At 44.3% G+C, this 21,550-nt stretch overlaps 1 protein-coding gene across 1 annotated transcript in view; it reads left to right on the forward strand.

Annotated features, from left to right (window-relative positions):
• Positions 1–21,550, forward strand: part of LOC139304040 (receptor-type tyrosine-protein phosphatase mu-like) — a 130,824-nt gene that overhangs the window by 37,692 nt on the left and 71,582 nt on the right. The window contains exons 3-7 of the mRNA XM_070927876.1: positions 12,144–12,311; positions 12,457–12,566; positions 18,862–18,940; positions 19,546–19,661; positions 20,331–20,505. Coding sequence (XP_070783977.1) covers positions 12,144–12,311; positions 12,457–12,566; positions 18,862–18,940; positions 19,546–19,661; positions 20,331–20,505 — 648 coding nt within the window. The remainder of the gene's footprint in view (positions 1–12,143; positions 12,312–12,456; positions 12,567–18,861; positions 18,941–19,545; positions 19,662–20,330; positions 20,506–21,550) is intronic.

Below are 21,550 nucleotides of genomic sequence, written 5' to 3' on the forward strand. Positions count from 1 at the left end.
TGAGCCCATCATTTTCCCTTTTCAGCATAATATAACCCTGTCCCTGACAACCGGCATGGCACACATGCTTATCACACTGTTTGCGATGCGAGCGAGGTAGCTAGCCAGCTGTAGTAACGTACATTTTATCAGTACAGTCAGTAACAGATTGAAAGATTAGCATCAGAGCATCCCCTCCCTTCATGCTGTAGTGATGCTTTGGATCTGTTGAGCACTGACTTCACGCCATGTTGTTACCTAGTCGGTGAGATGCAAAGCTGGAAAGTAAATGAACAACGTCCCCATATTTTACTCTACCGTGAAACCGCCATGTCACTCATACTCGTGCTACATTAGCTCGCTAGCTAACCACGTAGCTACTTTCATATCTTGTTAGGTGAGTGGAAGCTAACGTGTTAGGACTGACTCGCAGCTTGATGCGCCCTCCTGACCGAACAGGTCCAGTCGGTGTGTTTACAACATTTACAATGTAAGTCTGTTTTTCCACCGGAGACGCTGGAATACGTTTAAATCGAGGCGCTGTTCATCTGCTGACTCGGCAGCAGCGAACCATGACTCAATGACCGTTAGACATGAACAGAAACATTGATGAAGATGACGTGTTTGATCAGCAGAAAAACACCTTTCTGATTGGAGTTCAATCCATTAGCTTCACAGAGCAGAGGTGGTTTAGCAGAGAGACTTCACTCATTATGTCAAGTTTCAAGATAAATGTATCATTAGTGAAGATTAAGGTATTTAGAATTGGACATGTAATGCAAACTAGTTTGGTTCCAGCTCAAATATATAATTCAGCTGATGTCTCACACTTTTTATATTTATATTGTTTTACAGATGGCTGAAGGTGGAAAAAGCAAGGTGTGGGACCACTTTTACCAAGGCCTTCTGTTCATTCAGTTGTTCATTCATACTCGTCTATAGGCCTGCCCTACACAACACATTATGACATTCTTTGCAGTGAAATTGCCTTTATTATTATTATTTATTTTTTGAAGAAGATGTTTACAATTCAGGAACGCTGTGCTTCCTGCATAAACCTGCCTCTGTTGGATTGGCAGGAGCTTGCTTGCCCTACACAGCTGCCTTGTGTTATTTATTTTCTATTTGTTCTATATGTTCTATTTGTGTTTTTATTTATAGTTATAGTTATTAAAGTTCAGTGTTTCAGTGCACTTATGTCAGAAACTGTTTATTGCCAAGTAACATACATTACAAGGAATTTTCCGTGGTCTGATGGTGCTGCCAACAAACATGTAAAAATATAAAGGTAAAAAAATAAGATAAGATAAATAACAAACAGTGCAGTGACCAAAATAAAGTGTCCAGATAAGAGATTTTGGTCCTGATGGACCACAGCCTCCTGCCAGAGGGGAGGGGGTCAAACAGATAGTGTTCGGGGCGGGAGGGGTCGGCAGCGATCTTCCCTGCTCTCCTTAGGGTCCTGGAGGAGTACAGGTCCTGAAGAGATGGGAGGTTGCAGCCAATCACACTCTCTGCAGAGCGGATGATACGCTGCAGTCTGCGTCTGTCCTTGGTGGAGGCAGCAGCGTACCAGACAGTGATGGAGGAGGCGAGGATGGACTCTATGATGGCAGTGTAGAAGTGAACCAGCATTGTTTGTGGCAGGTTAAACTTCCTCAGCTGCCTCAGGAAGTACATCCTCTGCTGGGCTTTCTTGACCGGAGGTCCTGGCTGATGATGGAGCCCAGGAAATGGAAGGACTCCACAGTGTCTACTGGAGAGTCACACAGGGTGATGGGGGCTGCACTCTTCCTGAAATCTACAACCATCTCCACTGTCTTTGAAGCGTTAAGCTCCAGGTTGTTGCTGTTGCACCAGGTCACCAGATGGTCAATCTCCCACCTGTAGGCAGACTCATCCTCACCAGAGATGAGTCAGATGAGGGTGGTGTCGTCCGCGAACTTCAGGAGCTTGACGGACTGGTGACTGGAGGTGCAGCTGTTGGTGTAGAGGGAGAAGAGTAGAGGAGAAAGAACACAGCCTTGAGGGGAGCCGGTGCTGATCGTCCGCGAGTCTGAGACGTGTTTCCCCAGCTTCACGTGCTGCTTCCTGTCAGACAGGAAATCTGTGATCCACCTGCAGGTGGGGTCAGGCACGTTCAGCTGGGAGAGCTTGTCCTGAAGAAGAGCCGGGACGATCGTGTTGAAGGCAGAGCTGAAGTCCACAAACAGGATCCTGGCTTAGGATCCTGCGGAGTCCAGGTGCTGGAGGATGAAGTGTATAAGTTGACGGCGTCATCTACAGACCTGTGGGCTCTGTAGGCAAACTGCAGGGGGTCCAGCAGAGGGTCAGTGATGGATTGGAGGTGGGACAAAACCAGGTGTTCAAATTATTTCATGACCACAGAGGTCAGGGCGACGGGTCTGTAGTCATTTAATCCTGTGGGCCCTGTTTTTTTGGGGAAGGGGATGATGGTGGAGGCCTTGAAGCAGGCTGGCACGTGGCATGTCTCCAGTGAGGTGTTGAAGATGTCTGTGAACACCGGAGACAGCTGATCAGCGCAGCTCTTCAGGCAGGATGGGGAGATGGAGTCTGGTCCAGCAGCTTTCCAGGGGTTTTGTCTCTTGAAGAGCCTGTTCACATCTCTTTCAAGGACAGACAGAGGTGTTGATGTTGGAGGAGGGGGGGGGGGGGCACAGCTGTGGTGGTAGGAGGTGTGAGAGTTCAGCCCCAGGTGTGATGAGGGGGTTGGGGCTTTTGAGCTGGAGCTGGTGGGTGATGGTGTGGGGGATGGTGTCAGGACTGTCCCATTGTCTTTCAAAGCGACAGTAGAAGTTCTTGAGGCTGTTGGCGAGGTGTCGGTCGTTAGCAGAGTTGGGGGCTCTTGGCTTGCAGTTTGTGATCTGCCTGAGCCCCCTCCACACAGAAGCAGAGTCATTGGAGGAGAACTGGTCTTGTAGTCTCTCTGAGTACAGTCATTTAGCTTCCCTCACCGCCTTGCTAAACTTGTACTTGGCTTCCTTAAACTCTGCTCTGTTGCCACTCTTAAACGCCTCTTCCTTTCCCAACCTCAGCTGTCGCAGTCTTGCAGTGAACCAGGGTTTGCCGTTGTTATAACTCACCCTGGTGCGAGATGGTACACAGCAGTCCTCACAGAAGCTGATATATGACGTCACAGCCTCTGTGTACTATGTGCGCATGCGCCGACGTGCATGCAGCCTGTTACAGTCGCTCCTGTTTGTTTTCTTCTTTTTCATACTTTTCTCCTTTATTTCTTTATTTAACTCAGAACTTTTTTGTTGTACCCTCTTCAAACATGCTGGTGGAGAGAGTTCTGGTACTTTTTTTCACTCTGGAATTACTTTCATTCAAACATCGGACGGTCGCGCAGCAACTTCTGGGCTGCTTTGTTTACTCCAGAGATCAGCTGATCGCTCTGAAGCCGGCCGGCTTGGAGACCAGATCATCGGAGATCCCCGCTGAAATCTGGAGAAAAACACGCAGAGGATGCAGAGGGGGAACAAAGCGACGAGGGAAGAGAGTTGGGTCGAGACAGCAGAGGTTTATGGAGAAAAGGAGATATAAACCGTGTCTCCCCTCTCTCGTCATGGGCAACGTGAGATCGCTGGCAAACAAGATGGACGAGCTGACGGCGCTGGCCAGGAGTCAGAGGGAGTACCGAGAGTGTAGTTTAATGTGCTTTACGGAGACATGGCTGCACCAGGACATTCCCGACGACAACGTATCCATCGACGGCTTTCAGACCGTCCGGGCCGACAGGGATTGCACCGGGAGCGGTAAGCGCAAAGGAGGGCGGCTTGCCGTTCTCGTTAACAACCGGTGGTGCAATCCTTCCCACATCACCATCAAGGATCGTGTCTGTTGCCCGGACATTGAACTGTTGGCTGTTGGACTCAGGCCGTATTATTTGCCCAGGGAATTCTCACATGCCATTGTTGTGACTGTTTGCATCCCCCCCTCTGCCAACCCGAAGTCGGCGTGTGACGTCATTCACTCCGCCATAGCCCGTTTACAGACTCAACACCCGAATGCACTCATTGCTATTTCGGTTGACTTCAACCACGTCACCATGGCTAGGACACTTCCCACCTTCACACAGTTTGTGAGCTGTCCCACTAGAGAGGAGAGGGCCCTGGACTTACTGTATGCTAACGTTAAGGATGCATACAGCTCCTCCCCCCTCTGGGTAGGTCAGACCACAACCTAGTGCACCTCAACCCCTGTTATGTGCCTCTAGTCAAGAGCCAGCCTGCAACCACGAGGACAGTGAGGAGATGGTCAGAGGAGGCTTATGAGACACTTCAGGGATGTTTTGAGGTGACTGACTGGCAGGCGCTCTGTGAGCCGCATGGAGAGGACATTGATGGGCTCACAGAGTGCATCACGGACTACATCAACTTCTGTGTGGACTCCACTGTCCCAGCAAGGACTGTCCATTGTTAATCAAACAACAAGCCATGGGTGACAAAGGACATCAAGGCCATACTGAATAAAAAGAAGAGGGCCTTCAGAGGTGGCAACTGAGACGAGGTGAGAACGATCCAGGGGGAACTGAAGGTGAAGATCAGGGAGGCCAAGGAGAAGTACAGGAGGAAGCTGGAGTGGAAACTCCAGCAGAACAACACCAGAGAGGTCTGGAGTGGAATGAGAACCATCACGGGTTACAGGCCGACCAACAACAGAGGAGCTGAAGGCAGCGTGGACCGGGCCAACGAACTTAATCTGTTTTTCAACAGATTGGACTCGGTGGGCCCTACTCAACCCCCCCATGACTCTTCTGCTGTCTGCCTCCAACCTTCACCTATTCCACTCCCCCCTCCCCCTCCTGCTCCTCACAGCCCCCCACCCCCCTGTGAGAGCTTTCCTCACACCTCGTCCCCCAGTCCCCAGGCTGACGGCACTCTTCAACCTGACGACACCACCCCTCCCCCACCGGTCATCTCTACAGTGTGCTTCACTGCCGACCATGTTAGAAGACAGCTGAGGAGACTCCACTCCAGCAAGGCTGCAGGCCCCGATGGTGTCAGCCCCAGCCCCCTTAAAGCCTGTGCCCCCCAGCTATGTGGAGTACTTCACCACGTCTTCAACATGAGCCTGAGTCTCCAGAGGGTCCCCGTGCTGTGGAAGACATCCTGCCTCGTTCCTGTTCCAAAGACGCCGCGTCCCAGTGGCTCCAAGGACTACAGACCCGTGGCACTGACCTCCCACATCATGAAGACCCTGGAGAGACTCGTCCTAGAGCAGTTCCGGCCCTTGGTCAAGCCACACTTGGACCCCCTTCAGTTCGCCTACCAGCCCCGACTTGGAGTGGAGGATGCCATCATCTACCTGCTCAACCGCGTCTACGCCCACCTGGATAAGCCAGCGAGCACTGTGAGAGTCATGTTTTTTGACTTCTCCAGTGCGTTCAACACCATCCGTCCGGCTCTACTGAGTGAGAAGCTGACGGAGATGCAGGTGGATGCCCCCCTCGTGTCCTGGATTGTCAACTACCTGACTGGCAGACCACAGTATGTGCGCTTACAACACTGTGTGTCAGACAGAGTGGTCAGCAACACCGGGGCCCCGCAGGGGACTGTCCTCTCTCCCTTCCTCTTCACCATCTACACCACGGACTTCAGCTACTGCACTGCCATCTTCAGAAGTTTTCTGACGACTCAGCAATAGTTGGATGTATCAGCAAAGGTGATGAGGAGGAGTACAGGGCTGCTGTGGAGAACTTTGTCACATGGTGCGAGCAGAACCACCTGCAGCTCAACGTGACAAAGACAAAGGAACTGACTGTTGATCTGAGGAGGACCAAGGCGCCGATGACCCCTGTTTCCATCCAGGGGGTCAGTGTGGACATTGTAGAGGATTACAAGTACCTGGGAGTTCACATAGACAATAAACTGGACTGGGTAAAGAACACTAATGCCCTCTACAAGAAGGGCCAGAGCCGTCTCTATTTTCTGAGGCGGCTGAGGTCCTTCAACATCTGCTGGACTATGCTGAGGATGTTTTATGAGTCTGTGGTGGCCAGTGCTATCCTCTATGCTGTTGCATGCTGGGGCAGCAGGCTGAGGGTGGCGGACTCCCTCCCCGGTGGGGCATTCAATAAACTGTTGAGTTCATGACTGAGGTTACCTTTGTTAAAGTCACCGAGGACAATAACTAAGGAGTCCGGGTTGGTCTGCTCCGTTTCCAGTATCTGGTCGGCGAGTGCGCGCTGTGCGTCCTGCACGTTGGCCTCCGGTGGAATGTAAACACCGACCAGAATGAATGAAGCGAACTCATGGGGGGAGTAGTAGGGTTTGCAGTTAATGAAAAGGGTTTCCAGGGAAGGAGAGCAATGCCGTCGGATCACTGTCACGTCGTTACACCAGCTGCTGTTGATGTAGAAACAAATACCTCCACCCTTTGTTTTGCCGGAGAGGTGCGCATTGCGGTCCACTCGGAGTAGCTGGAATCCGTCCAGCTGCAGCATCACATCGGGAGTTCTTTCACCCAGCCATGTCTCCGTGAAGCACAAAACAGCAGATGAATAAAAGTCCTTGTTTCTCCTCATCAGTAGCTGGAGTTCGTCCATCTTATTCCCCAGTGAGCGCACGTTAGAGAGAAATATTCCGGGTAGCGGTGTGCGTTGTCCTCGCTGGCGAAGACGCACAAGCGCACCGGCACGTTTCCCTCTACGTCGACGTTGAGCTGCAAAGGTGAGAGCTCCTCTGACCAGAATGTCTCGCAAAACAGCTGAGGGGGCAAGAAATTCGGGAAACAAATCCACTGGAGTTGTTCACCTGATGTTTATGAGCTCTTCTCTGGTGAAAGAGCTCCGTAAACCAAAACAAAAAACACTGTTTACAGACAAAACAAGGCAAAACAATGCGCTCCAACAGACTGACGTGTTGTGATGTTTTTGACAATAAAGTTTATTGTTGAGGTGTAAAACCACCTGCTTCCATTACATATCCTCGTCACAACCGTTTTCATGGATATATATAAAGAATATCGGCCAATATACATCGTTATTGGAGTTATCGGTATCGCCCCCAAAAATCGGTCGGGCTCTCGTTACGACTCAAAATGTTTGACGCAGATTGCAACAACTGGATAAATAGCTTAATAATGATGTAATGAAGGTTTTTTTGGTGGTAATTAATGTATATAAAGCTATTATTAGACACGTTAGCATCATGGCTCTGTGGATGTCTGTCTCTCTGCCTGTCTGTCTGTCTCTCTGTCTGTCTGTCTCTCTGCCTGCCTGTCTGTCTCTCTGCCTGCCTGTCTGTCTGCCTCTCTCTCTCTCTCTCTCTCTCTCTGCCTGTCTGTCTCTCTGTCTGTCTGTCTCTCTACCTGTCTGTCTGAAACATCTCAACAGCTGCTGGATGGACTGTGATGAAACGTGGTTCAGACCTTCATGGTCCCCTCAGGATGAACTGTAATTACTCTGGTGATCCTCTGACTCTTTATCTAGCGCCATTATCAGGTCAACATGTTCATGTGTCCAATACTACTTTAAAAACACGTTAGTGCACCGTTTGACTCTCCAGTCACAGTTATTCTCCATCACTGTTTTCGTTTTATATTTTCACCTGTTCAATAAACAACATGTACATCACGTGTCACCTGTTGGATGGTTTGTGTCGACATGCTGTCAGACATTTTAACTTACAGTCAAATCCTGAAATCACTGCAGGACGACAGGAAACACACACACACACACACACTTCCTGCTGATGTGTGTGTGTGTGTTTGTGTAAATCTTTTCAATACGCTGCAGCTGCCTCTCCTCACGTTTCAATATAACTCTGGTAATAGAATTACCCCCCTCCATCTGTGTGTGTGTGTGTGTGTGTGTGTGTGTACATGCGTGAGCTGGGTCTGATGTGATTGGTTTAGAGATGGCAGGGGTTGTCTGTGATTGGCCGACAGGTGAGAGGGGGGCGGGAGGTTAACAAGAGAGAGAAACGCCAAGACATGATCGAGATCAGCAGTTTGTTTTTCTATTTTCTGTCTTTTTCTTCCTCCTCACAGACTCTCTTTCTCTTCTTCCATTGATGATTGATTTATTAACTAATAATTAAACGTTATATTGTCTCCAGTAACCACCAGTACAAGTAAAGCAAACATTAACCTGAAGCCCGAAGTTCAAGAACAGCACAAGAGCAAATGGGCCAACAACCAAATCAAATAACGAAATGGAAAAACAACATAAAAAAAGAATGAATTCATTAAAAGAAACATACAAAATAAGCAGCGTGTAGAGTAGAATGAATGATAATAATAATAGAATAATAACTCAGTTAATCACAGTTTTCAGGTATAAATACATTCAAAAATTAGAGCCAAACATCAACAGAGACTAAAGCCTCCTCAGCGGGGCGCCGGAGAGCTGAAGGGGAGGCAAAGATAATGGGGGGGGCTCACTTCCTGATTCTTATTCCAGTTATATGCAGTTATTCCAGACATGTCAGGAGTAAATCTGTTCGTTTCTAAACTGTTTCATTGTTGAAAATCAGTTAGCTCGACCTCTCTGGCTGTTTGTTCTAAAACATTCCTCGGTTGCTAAGGAAACAGCTGGTACACACACACACACATGTATTTTCACACATACACACTGAGACATGACCAAACCAGTCAGGACAATCCACGGAAACATGACCTCAACACAGAAGCACACACAGGAAATAGTGACGTTCAGACAGGATTCAATTACAGTGTTCATATAAAGATGGAAGAAGAAATGTGAAGAAATAAAAAGTCTGATCTGATGAAAACAAACAAATTAATGAGAAGAAAGAAAGAAATGAAAACTAAAATGAATGAAAACCAATAAGTGAGGACAAAAGAGAGCGAGAAAAGCAAAACTAGAGACAACAAACGAATGAGAACAAAAAAAGACTTGAAAGGTCCGAAATATATAAATGAAAAGTGATAAAACAAACAAATGTTTATGATACAAGATGATGGAAAATACATCAACTCAAATAAGATGAAGAACAAACAAAAGAATCGTTCATGTCACAGTTTGAAAAAATATAACTAGTGATTATTTTCATTAATGATTAATCTGAAATAATCTGTTATTTTTCCAATTAATCAAAGAATCATTAAGTCAAATGTTCGAATGGTTTTGATGCTCATTTTACTGTCAAAGAAGAAGAAAACCAGCGATGGATTCATTGATTATCATGTTTGTTGCAGATTGATTTCCTGTCGCTTCACTGATCGCGTCAACTTGAGAAGAAACGTGAAACAAACGTTAATCAGATTGAAAGTGACCATAAATGCATGTATCTCTATTTACAGAAGAATGTGTGTGTGAACTCATCAGTGTGCATTGTTCTCTCTCTCTCCTCATTAGTCTGTATTGTCCTTGCTCGCCCATCATCTCTTCCTCGGTTCCCCCTCATTTATCTCTCGTCGTCTTCCTCCTCCTCTTCTTCTCTCTGCGATGATTAAAACTCTTGTTTTTCTAATCGATTCTGCTCAAGGACCATTGATCCGCTGACACGCAGACACACTTGTAACCTGGAAATGAAATAAAACAAAACTGTCCTCTCAGATTAAATTGATCTCCGCGGAGGAAATCACTGTTTGCCGTCTTTACATCTGAAGGTCAATACAGTTTCCTCTGATTCGTCTTCAAGAGACAAGAAACAACTCACGTGTCACTAGTTGTAACTGACGGCGATAACGTGTTCTGAATGTCATTGTGTGTGTCGGCGGAGGGGGGGAGGGGGGGGGGGGGTGAAAGCTTCACTGAGCTCGTCGGTAATTGAACTCATTTTAACCCCGGTGGAGTTACAGAATCTGGGCTCTCATTTATAACTGTTGTGTGAACCGGGCCTGAAAGAAGCGTTCTCCACTTCCCAAGTGGTGATCTATAAAACAGACTTCTGTGAGTAAACTCTGAGCCATGCGTTCTGAAGCCAGACTGTATCACACATTTCATTTCACTTGATATCAAAGGTTGATTGTAGGTGCACGTTATCATGAAAATTAAAACCAGTAGTGTTATTTTTACTTACACTTGATCAGCAGCTAATTTATATGCATCAATATTCATGTCGTGCTTTGCTTTGACCATTTATGGTTGAATGTGGGCGTGTACAAAGGGAGCGCTGCCTGCAGGTGAGCGTAAGCACAGTTTTATAAATCAGATTTTTTTTTGGGGCGCATGCCATTTTCAGCTTTTGTGCGTACGCACACTTTTAGTATGAATCCTACGCACTGTTTTATAAATGAGACCGCTGGTCTGTAACAGACATGGAGACATTTAACAGGACAAAGACTAAAACCTCCTCAGGGGGGCGCTGGAGAGCTGAAGGGGAGGAAAAGAGTCAAAAGTCGCACTCCTTCTCAGAGTCATAACTCAGTCAGATCTGAACTCACAGACATGAAACTCATGTTTGATCATTCAGAGTGATGTCCATTTCCAGAGGAGGTCATCATCTCTGATGTCCATCAGAACAAACCCCCAGAAATCCACTCAGACATCAGAGAGAAAGACGCTGCAGAACCTGCCTGAGAATCCTGCTGTTTTTAAGTTTCCTTCAGTGTCTCAGTGATAGTTGTCTGTCCATCCATGAGGACACTGCAGACAGGAGCTGCTAACAGCTGATTCAGCTGCTGTGATGGAGACCATGTGACTACATGTGAACAAATACAGACTGAAAAATGTGTCTGTAAAGAGAGCAGCAGCACTGACCTGCAGCTGACATTACAACAGACCATCGGGGTCTTCTCTCCTGATGGCGTTAAGATGATGAAAGGTGGTGTTAGCATGTTAGCATCTATCAGATTTGCAAAAACAGTATTAATGATAAGAATAATAACAATTGAGAAGTTATTCACGCAATTTATTTGTATTTCTTGATTATATTTGTAAGATTTTGTATTTTATTTTCCATTAACTCTTAAATCATTATTTGTGGAAGAATTGTAGAATTTCCCGACTTGATCGACTGTTTCAACTGTTTGCTGTGATTGAATTGTACTTGTAATATAACCGACACCAACATACAGAACTCAGCTGTACTAATTCAATCTGTTGTCATGTTGACATACATCAGAGAAGAAAAGAACCCAAGTCTGTAGTTTTTCTAGAGAAACTACAAAGTGAATGCTCTGTAAAATAAGTCTCCATCAGAGCTGGAGAGAGAGAGACTTCATTAACACAGTCTGAACACTGTCTGATTGACAGCTGAACAACCACCGAATCAAGGAATATTTCACTGTTACTGCTCTCCTGCTGTTACCATGGAGACGCCCTTCAACCCACACACACACACACATTGTAAAAAAGAAGACGAGTAATTTGAATTTCATAGAAACTTTACAGAAACAGACATAAAGAAAAGTGAATCCAGAGAAGCTCGGCTGATTGACAGCTGTAGTCATGAAACACACACACACACACACTCAGGGTGGTTTTGAGTTTCAAAGCTTTAAAGTGTGACATCACGCTTTTATTCTGAAGTCTTCCAATTATAGATTTTCACGGTTGACAAAATGAGAGGTTTGTCCACACACACACACACAGTTTATTTTTTATCATTGTTGATGAATTATGGATTTGCTGCTCTAATATACTAATGAGAGTCTTTTATTTTCTTATCTTCTTCTTTCAGCTATGGATTTCCTGTTCCGCTCACACGATCCTTTTATCTTTTTACTGCCGTCTTTAATGTCCTCTTTGCTTTTTATTTAAATGCTTTCATTTTAAAGTCTGTAATTCCCATCTGGTAATCTGACATGTGCTTTTACTCTGACTTTATTCATCTGATGTTGGTTAGTGCTGCTGGTCACAGAAACACACGGTTTCATTGTGAAATAAAAAGTTAGTAAAAGTGAGCATGTGATCGCTGCACAGTTCTTCGTTATTGTATTTCTTCCTTGATTTTATTTAGCTCAACACCATTTATGTCACTTACACCATTCATATGTCAACTAGAGTCATTATATGTCATTTTCTGCGTTTTCATAAAATGTGTATATTTAATAACCTATTACTGAAAACATCTGCATTTACATGATCTTTTAGGGTTTTCATTTTTGTTCTGAACTTCCTGTCTTTCTCTAGACTTTATGAGACCATGCTTTTATTTTGAAGTGATCACTGTGTAGACTTTTATTTTGTGTCCTGTGTTTGTTAATGCAGTGTCACTTCCTGTCTGCAGGTTCCTCCTTCCTGTTTGTGAACACGTCGGGTCGTTACAGTGGTCAGCGCGCTCAGCTTCTGCTGCCGCCGCTCAAAGAGAACGACACGCACTGCGTCAGCTTCCTGTTTTACCAGGCGGGAGGCCGCGAGGGTGCTACGCCCGCCACGCTCAACGTCTACGTCAAAGGTACAAATACTGCAACGTGATACTACTGTTCTAGCTCTCAGGTGTAGAGGCCGAACTCTTAGGTGTGTCTGTGTGGGGGCGGAGCTCTCAGGTGTATGTGGGGGGCAGAGCTCTCAGGTGTTCACAGTGTTTGTGTTTCCTGCAGAGAACAACAGTCCTCTGGGAGTTCCAGTCTTCAACTCATCAGGCCCCGCCTACCACATCTGGAAAGGGGTGGAGCTAGCCGTGTCCACCTTCTGGCCCAATTACTACCAGGTAACACACACAGACACACACACACACCTGGTCTAAGGCTTGTTTTAAACCTTTTAGACTCAGTTTTGTCTTGAAATTACAGCTATTTATCTTTCACTGTTAGTATGACTGTTGTCCGACAGATAGTACTACGAACACGAGTACTTTACTACTGATGCAAGTATTTTTACTAGTACTACTGATAAAAGATACAGTGCAATAATCATAGTATTTTAGGACAGTTGTGATATTCAGGGCGAACAGTTCCTCTGAAAATATTCAGGAAAATAAGATCTGTGTTTGAGTCATTGAGTTTTTAAGATGAAACAACACACACACACACACACACACACACACACACACACACACACACACACACACACACTCTGGATGTGGTTGATCCGTATTGAAAGCTCTTTTATGTGGCTTTAAAAGCTCTGTCATTTCTAAACCGTATGAGGGCTGCAGCTAATTGGTTCAACACACAAACGCTAACACACACACACACACAAGCAAACATACTAACACACAAACACTAGCACATACACATTGTACAGCAACAGCAGCAGGAAGTGGATTTCTCTCGTTATGGAAACCTTTTTGTGCCAAAACACATCTTTTCCTCCAGTCAGCACCTGCAAGACAACAGACCATGGTAGAACAGAACACAGTGGAACACAGAAGAACACATTAGGACACAGTGGAACGCATTGGAACACAGTGGAAAACATTGGAACAGAGTAGAACACAGTGGAACACATTGGAACAGAGTAGAACACAGTGGAACACATTGGAACACATTAGGACACAGTGGAACACATTGGAACACAGTAGAACACATAAGGACACAATGGAACACATTGGAACACATTGAAACACAGTGGAACACATTAGAACACAGTGGGACACAGTGGAACACATTAGAACACATTGGAACACAGTAGAAAACAGTGGAACACATTAGAACACAGTGGGACACAGTGGAACACATTAGAACACATTGGAACACAGTAGAAAACAGTGGAACACATTAGAACACATTGAAACACAGTGGAACACATTAGAACACAGTGGGACACAGTGGAACACATTAGAACACATTGGAACACAGTAGAAAACAGTGGAACACATTAGAACACATTGAAACACATTGGAACACAGTAGAACACAGTAGAAAACAGTGGAACACATTAGAACACATTGGAACACAGTAGAGCACAGTGGAATACATTGGAACACAGTAGGACACAGTGGAACACATTAGAACACATTGGAACACAGTAGAACACATTAGGACACAGTGGAACACATTAGAACACAGTAGGACACAGTGGAACACATTAGAACACATTGGAACACAGTAGAAAACAGTGGAACACATTGGAACACATTGGAACACAGTGGAACACATTGGAGCACAGTAGAACACAGTGGAACACATTGGAACACATTAGGACACAGTGGAACACATTGGAACACAGTAGAACACATAAGGACACAATGGAACACATTGGAACACAGTAGGACATAGTGGAACACATTGGAACACATTGAAACACAGTGGAGCACATTAGAACACAGTGGGACACATTGGAACATAGTAGAACACATTAGGACACAGTGGAACACATTAGAACACAGTAGGACACAGTGGAACACATTAGAACACATTGGAACACAGTAGAAAACAGTGGAACACATTAGAACACATTGGAACACATTGGAACACAGTAGAGCACAGTGGAACACATTGGAACATAGTAGGACACAGTAGAACACAGTGGAATACATTGGAACACAGTGGAACACATTAGAACACATTGGAACACAGTAGGACACAGTGGAACACATTGGAACACATTAGAACACAGTAGGACACAGAAGGACACATTGGAACACATTGGAACACAGAAGGACACAGTGGGACACAGTGGAAAACAGTAGAACACGGTGGAACACATTGGAACACAGTAGAACACAGTGGAACACAGTAGGACACAGTGGAACACAGTAGAACACAGAAGGACAAAGTGGAACATATTGGAACACGGTAGAACACATTGGAACACAATAGGACACAGTGGAACACATTAGAACACAGTAGGACACAGTGGAACACAGTTGAACACATTGGAACACAGTAGAACACATAAGGACACAGTGGAACACATTGGAACACAGTAGGACACAGTGGAACACAGTAGGACACAGTGGAACACATTAGAACACATTGGAACACAGTAGAACACAGTGGAACACATTGGAACACATTAGAACACAGTAGGACACAGTGGAACACATTGGAACACAGTAGGGCACAGTGAAAAACATTGGAACACAGTAGGACACACTGGAACACAGTAGAACACAGTAGGACACAGTAGAACACAATAGAACACAGTAGAACACAGTGGAACACCATAGAACACATTGGAAAACAGTAGGACACAGTGGAACACATTGGAACACAGGACACAGCGGAACACATTGAAACACAGTAGAACCCAGTAGGAACAAATAGGAACACAGTAGAACACAGTAGAACACAGTGGGACACAGTAGAACACAGTGGGACACATTGGAACACTGTAGGACACAGTAGAACACAGTAGGACACAGTGGAACACATTGGAACACAGTGGAACACAGTAGAACCCAGTAGGACACAGTAGAACACAGTAGGACACAGTGGAACAAAGTAGAACACAGTGGAACACATTGGAACACAGTAGGACACAGTGGAACACAGTAGAACACAATAGAACACAGTAGAACACAATAGAACACAGTGGAACACAGTGGAACACATTAGAACACTGGAACAAAGTGGAACACATTGGAACAGAGGACACAAGGGAACACAGTAGAACACATTAGAACACATTAGAACACAGTGGAACACATTTGAACACAGGACACAGTAGAACACAGTAGGACACAGTGGAACAGAGTAGAACACAGTGGAACCCAGTAGAACCCAGTAGAACCCAGTAGGACACAGTAGAACACAGTAGGACACAGTGGAACACTGTAGGACACAGTAAGACACAGTGGAAAACAGTAGAACACAGTGGAACACAGTAGAACACAGATGGACGCAGTGGAACACGGTAGGACACAGTCGAACACAGTAGGACAGTAAAGGTGCAGTAAAAATGATCAGTTTTTCTGTGTTTCTAAAGATATTTTAAAAGCAAAAAATGAATATATGAATCCAGAAAATAATCTGCAGATTAATTGCTGATGAAAACAATCCTTAGTTGCAGCCCTAATATTAACAACACTTTAGCTATTGGCAACTAAATACATTTACTCAAGTACAGTACTTAAATTAAATTTTGAGGTATTTATACTTTATTTGAGTATTTCCATTTTTGCTACTTTACATTCTACCTCACTACATTTCTGTTACAGTTACTACAGTGTTACTACAGCGCTACTACAACACAACTACAGCACTATTACAGCACTATTACAGCATTGCTACAGCGTTACTACAGCACTACTACTTACTGTTGGGTCTCTGTAATAACATTATAAAGAGTCGGTCTAGACCTGCTCTATTTGTAAAGTGTCATGAGATGACTTTTGTTGTGATTTGGCGCTATATAAATAAAATTGAATTGAATTGAACTACTACAGCACTACTACAACACAACTACAGCGCTACTACAGCATTACTACAGTGTTACTACTGTTACTACAGCATTACTACAGCGCTACTACAGCACTACTACAGCGTTACTACAGCACTACTATGGAGCTGCTACAGTGTTACTACAGCGCTACTACAGCATTACTACAGTGTTACTACAGCGCTACTACAGCGCTACTACAACACAACTACAGCACTATTGCAGCACTACTACCGCCCATGGTAGCTACACTACACCTGATGGTCACAAACAACCTGCTGTCCACATACTAACTAAAATGTTCATCTTACCGAAGTAACTCAAGACCTAAAAAAATAGTTTTATGAATTTTCCAGAATAATTTGTCTTTATTGTAAAGCAGTCACCTCATGAGTCTCTCTCTCAATTAGAGCCATAAATCCTTGTTGGATTTAATAGGAATTTATAACGTCTAAACTTTGCAACAACAACAACAGCAACAGCGGCTTCCTGGTTATTCAGAAATATATCTGAGTTACTGATACGACTCTGTTTCCCTGAGAGAACGTTTCAGACTAATATTTGTCTCTTCAGGTCAAAACGTGTGTGTCGATATGTCGTCAGCTTTGAAAAGGCAGGGGGTCTCTTTCACACACACACACACACACACACACACACACACACACTTTTCTGTGGGGAGTAAAGTGATACCTCCAGCTGAACTGCCTCACTGCTTTCACCACAGAAGAAGAGAGATTGATTCAGAACAATACAGTCAATCTCACACACACACACACACACACACACACACACACACACACACACAGGTGTTGTAGGTTGTGAACAGGCCAATTACACCCATCCAATCATCACTGCAGGCGTCACTAATTAGTTGCATCACCATGGTACAGATCCACCTTGTTAGACTGACAGAGTTAATGAGAGAGGGAGGGATGGAGTGACAGAAACAAAAAAGATGAAAGGGAGGAAGGAAAGAAGGGCGGATCAAAGGCGAATAGGACAGAGAGAGCAGGAAGACGAAAAGGACAAAGAAAGAAAGAAAGAGGCAGTGATGGCAGAAACTGCAGGAAGAGGAGAAGAAGAATGAAAGGAAGAGGAAGGAGAGATAGAAACAGAAGAATAACCCGGGAGGAGGAGGAGTGGACTGACGGATGGGGGAAGGAGAACTTCCTGTTTCTGGGCACTAACAGGAAGTGTGTGCTGCCAGTTTCCGTGGCGATTAGACTTTAATGTACACACAGGCATACACACAGGTGAAGTCATTACAACAGAAATGAGTTTCAACACGACAGCTGATCGAACAGAACAAACATTTAATATTAATATTAATATTAATACTTTTATTTTATTAGATTCTTTATTTCCTTTTGATTTATAGAGCGATCGATTTTCATCATCAGGTAGCAGGAGACATTCAAGATAAAAAATGTAGACATTAAAGATCAGTAACTTTTTGATCACCGACAGATCAGTGCAGTCACTGATGTGTTTGGGGAGAGAGATCCAGAGTGAGGGGCCGGCTGTCACCCCAGGTCCGGTGTTTGGGCCGGGATGTAGAGAGGAGGCTGGTGTCAGATGAACATGTGTGAATTGAATCCATTGTGGGAGCCAGTGGAGCTTCAGGACGGGGGTGATGTGGTCTGGTGGAGTTCTGGATGTCCTGGAGTTTGTTATCAACAATGACTCCATGGTTACGAATGTGCGGGGAGGGAAGAGGAGTGGAGCTCTCGATGGTGAGGCAGAAATTTAGTTTTTGAGACCAATGATGATTATCTCAGATTGATCACAGTTCAGTTTGAGAACGTTTGTTTTCATCCATGATTTAATTTGGGCGAGGCAGGTCAGGGTGGAGTGAGTTTCAGTGAATTTAGTGGAGAACTGGACATCATCTGTGTAGCAGTGGACATGGAGATCATGATGATGGATGATGTGGAGAATAAACAAGAGAGGACTGAATGAGACAGAGGAGCGGTGGATGAGGTGCAGCTGATGAACTGTTGTGAGATAAGACTTCAGCCTGCAGAGGTGGGCTTTGGGTGAGAGGCAACGACGTGTTCCAGTATTTTTAACAGGAAGTGGAGCTTTGGAGGACATCAGGGTTGAGTCCAGGATGGTAGAGAGGGCATTTAAGAGACATTTAATAACTACAACTAGACCAGTAAGCTGGTAGACGGGGATACTAGCACCTGGTTCTGATTGTGAAGCCGGGAGATGTGACGCAAAACTACTGCCTTCAAATGTATTAAACAAAACAAAGTAGACTTTGTCAGATTTTCTCCATTTTATGATAAAAAAGAATGACAATACTTCATTTCAAGTCTGGTGACATTTTAAGGATGCGATGGTGAGCTAAGAAGATTACATGCTAATGTTATGGAAGATATCAAATGTGTTGGTGACGGATAATTAATTGTTAACCTGGAGCTAAAATGTTGCCATTAAAGATTAAAAGGTGCGACTGGAGGACAAACTGGGTTCAGATGTGGAGCACATCCAGAGCTGCTGTTTAAATTTGGTGTAATCTCTTTTTAGACTTTTGGATCCCCTTTAGATCCAGTCTTAGTTTGTTCTAAATCTTCTTTTAAACTTGTTATTAATACTATTACTACTACTACAGGTACTACTGCGATTACTGCAATCAATAATCACGCTGATAATCCTGATATTGGTCTTTGTGTCAGGTGGTGTTCGAGGCGGTCAGCACCGGTCACAGAGGAGTTCTGGCCATCAAGGACATCACACTGCAGGGGCACCAGTGCAGTAAGTACACACACACACACACACACACACACACACACAAAGGCCCCGCCCCCTTATAGAACAGGCTCCTAATTGGTTAACGAGGTTTGGCTTCTTAATTGGATAACAATGTTAAAAAGTTGAGCTGGCATAGTAGAATCAAGGTCAGTGTGTGTGTGTGTGTGTGTGTGTGTGTGTGTGTGTGTGTGTGTGTGTGTGGAGACAGGGGAGCTCATTAAAATATAAATTGATTAGCATGGACTTTGATCCATCCGTCTGTTTATCTACCTTCCAGTCTGAAGACATTTTTGATGTTGTTTTGTTATGAACAACACACACACACACACACACACACACACACACTCATTGTGCGTGTGTCTCCAGTAAACATCCTTAACCTGAACTGTTTCTTGCTGCCTGTTTTTACCTCGACACAGTCCAATAAACTGATTGAAAACACACACACACACACACTCCAATCATCCATTTTCTGATCGGTGAGAGTTTTGCTGCCTTGCTCAGGAGATCAGGGGAAACGGTTAGCCATCACTGTGATGACATCAGTCAGATGATGATGTCATCAGTGTGTGACCTCTGACCTCTGCGTTGTGTGTGTGTGTCCTCAGTGAGCACGCCTCACTTCCTGCACATTAAAGGCGTGGAGGTGAACGCAGGGCAGACGGCGACGTTTCACTGCACCGTCAACGGACGACCACAGAGCAACCTGCTGCTCTACCTGCAGGTACCGATCAATACTGATCTCATACATGATCAGTACTCATATTTGATCAATACCTATATATGATTAATGCTTATACATGATCAATACTCATACATGATCAGTACTCATATATGATCAGTACTCATACATTATCAATACTTATACATGATCAGTACTTCTACATTGTTTTCACCAAATAGTTTATTTATATTCTGTTTAACTTTGTCTCTCTCGTTATTATTTAAATATATTTATTTTTATTTAGTTTTTCTTCATTTGCTTTTCATTTTATAATGAAATCTTTTATTAACATATTATATTATATTTATGTGTTTTATATAAAAACAGAATTCATCTTCCATATTTTATATATAAGTTGATTGTATTATTTTATTTTAGTTTTGTCTCCATGAACTCCCCGTATATTTTAACATAATTCAGTGAATGTAATCAGTAAATACTTTGGTGTGTACAGCGGATATTTATTCATATTTTAATGTGATTATTTGGTGTATAATATGTGTATTATGTGTGTAGTATGTGTGTATTGTGTGTAGTTTGTGTGTATTATGTGTGTACTGTGTGTAGTATTTGTGTAATATGTGTGTATTGTGTGTAGTATGTGTGTATTGTGTGTAGTACGTGTGTATTGTGTGTAGTATGACTCTGTGTTGTGTTTCCGGTCGTTAGGGGATGGGCGGTCGTCAAGCGGTCGTCAGGGAAACTAAACCAGTGAACTCTCGGCGTTACGTGGCGAGCTTCGACGTGGAGAACACAACGAAGGGCGACTCCGGACGCTATCGCTGCATCGCCCAATCAGAGCGAGGCGTGGGCGTGTCCTCCTACGCTGACCTCACAGTCAAACGTGAGTTCTGTCCTCTGATTGGCTGCTGATTGAAGGAATGTTTTTTTAAATGTCTTTTTTATTTGTGTCAATGTTTTATGACCTTCTCTCATTTTAATGTTTTCAGTTTTTCATGTTTTGATTTAAAACATTTTAATTTCAATTGCTGATTCAGAAGAAAGAAAGAAAGATGATGCAATTGAGAAGAAGTGATGAAAAGAGCAGAAAAGGAAGCAGACAAAATAATAAAGAAAGAAATGATGAAGGCAAAATAATATTCAGTTTACTAGAACTTCAAGACTGAAAAATGACTGAAACTACTAATCAATTACTGAAATTGTTGCCAATTAACTTTTTTTCAATCGACTGATTAATCGACAAATCATTTCAACTCTAATTTTATCGCTCCAGTGATTTTCTTAATGCATTGATTATATGGAGTAATACAACGTGATCTGTTCTATAGAGAACTCAGGATGTTTTTCTACGTTGTTTGAATTACGTCACATTTTAACTTCCATATATCAGGTTTGATTTTAGAAACACGCAAAGAAAATGTTTTTATGTTTAGGATTCTCTCTCTCTCTCTCCACCTGTCTCTCTCTCTCTCTCTCTCTCTCTCTCCACCTGTGTGTCTCTCTCTCTCTCCCGTCCACCTGTCTCTCTCTCTCTCTCCACCTGTGTGTGTGTGTCTCTCTCTCTCTCTCTCCACCTGTGTGTGTCTCTCTCTCTCTGTCCACCTGTCTCTCTCTCTCTCTCCACCTGTGTGTGTGTGTCTCTCTCTCTCTCTCTCCACTTGTGTCTCTCTCCACCTGTCTCTCTCTCTCTCTCTCCACCTCTCTCTCTCTCTCTCCACCTGTGTGTGTGTGTCTCTCTCTCTGTCCACCTGTCTCTCTCTCTCTGTCCACCTGCGTCTCTCTCCACCTGTCTCTCTCCCTCTCCACCTGTATCTCTCTCTCTCTCCACCTGTCTCTCTCTCTCTCTCTCCACCTGTGTGTGTCTCTCGCTCTCTCTCTCCACCTCTCTCTCTCCACCTGTCTGTGTCTCTGTCCACCTGTCTCTCTCT

The sequence above is a fragment of the Enoplosus armatus genome, chromosome 21 (genome assembly GCF_043641665.1).
Source record: "Enoplosus armatus isolate fEnoArm2 chromosome 21, fEnoArm2.hap1, whole genome shotgun sequence".
Classification (NCBI taxonomy): Eukaryota; Metazoa; Chordata; class Actinopteri; order Centrarchiformes; family Enoplosidae; genus Enoplosus; species Enoplosus armatus.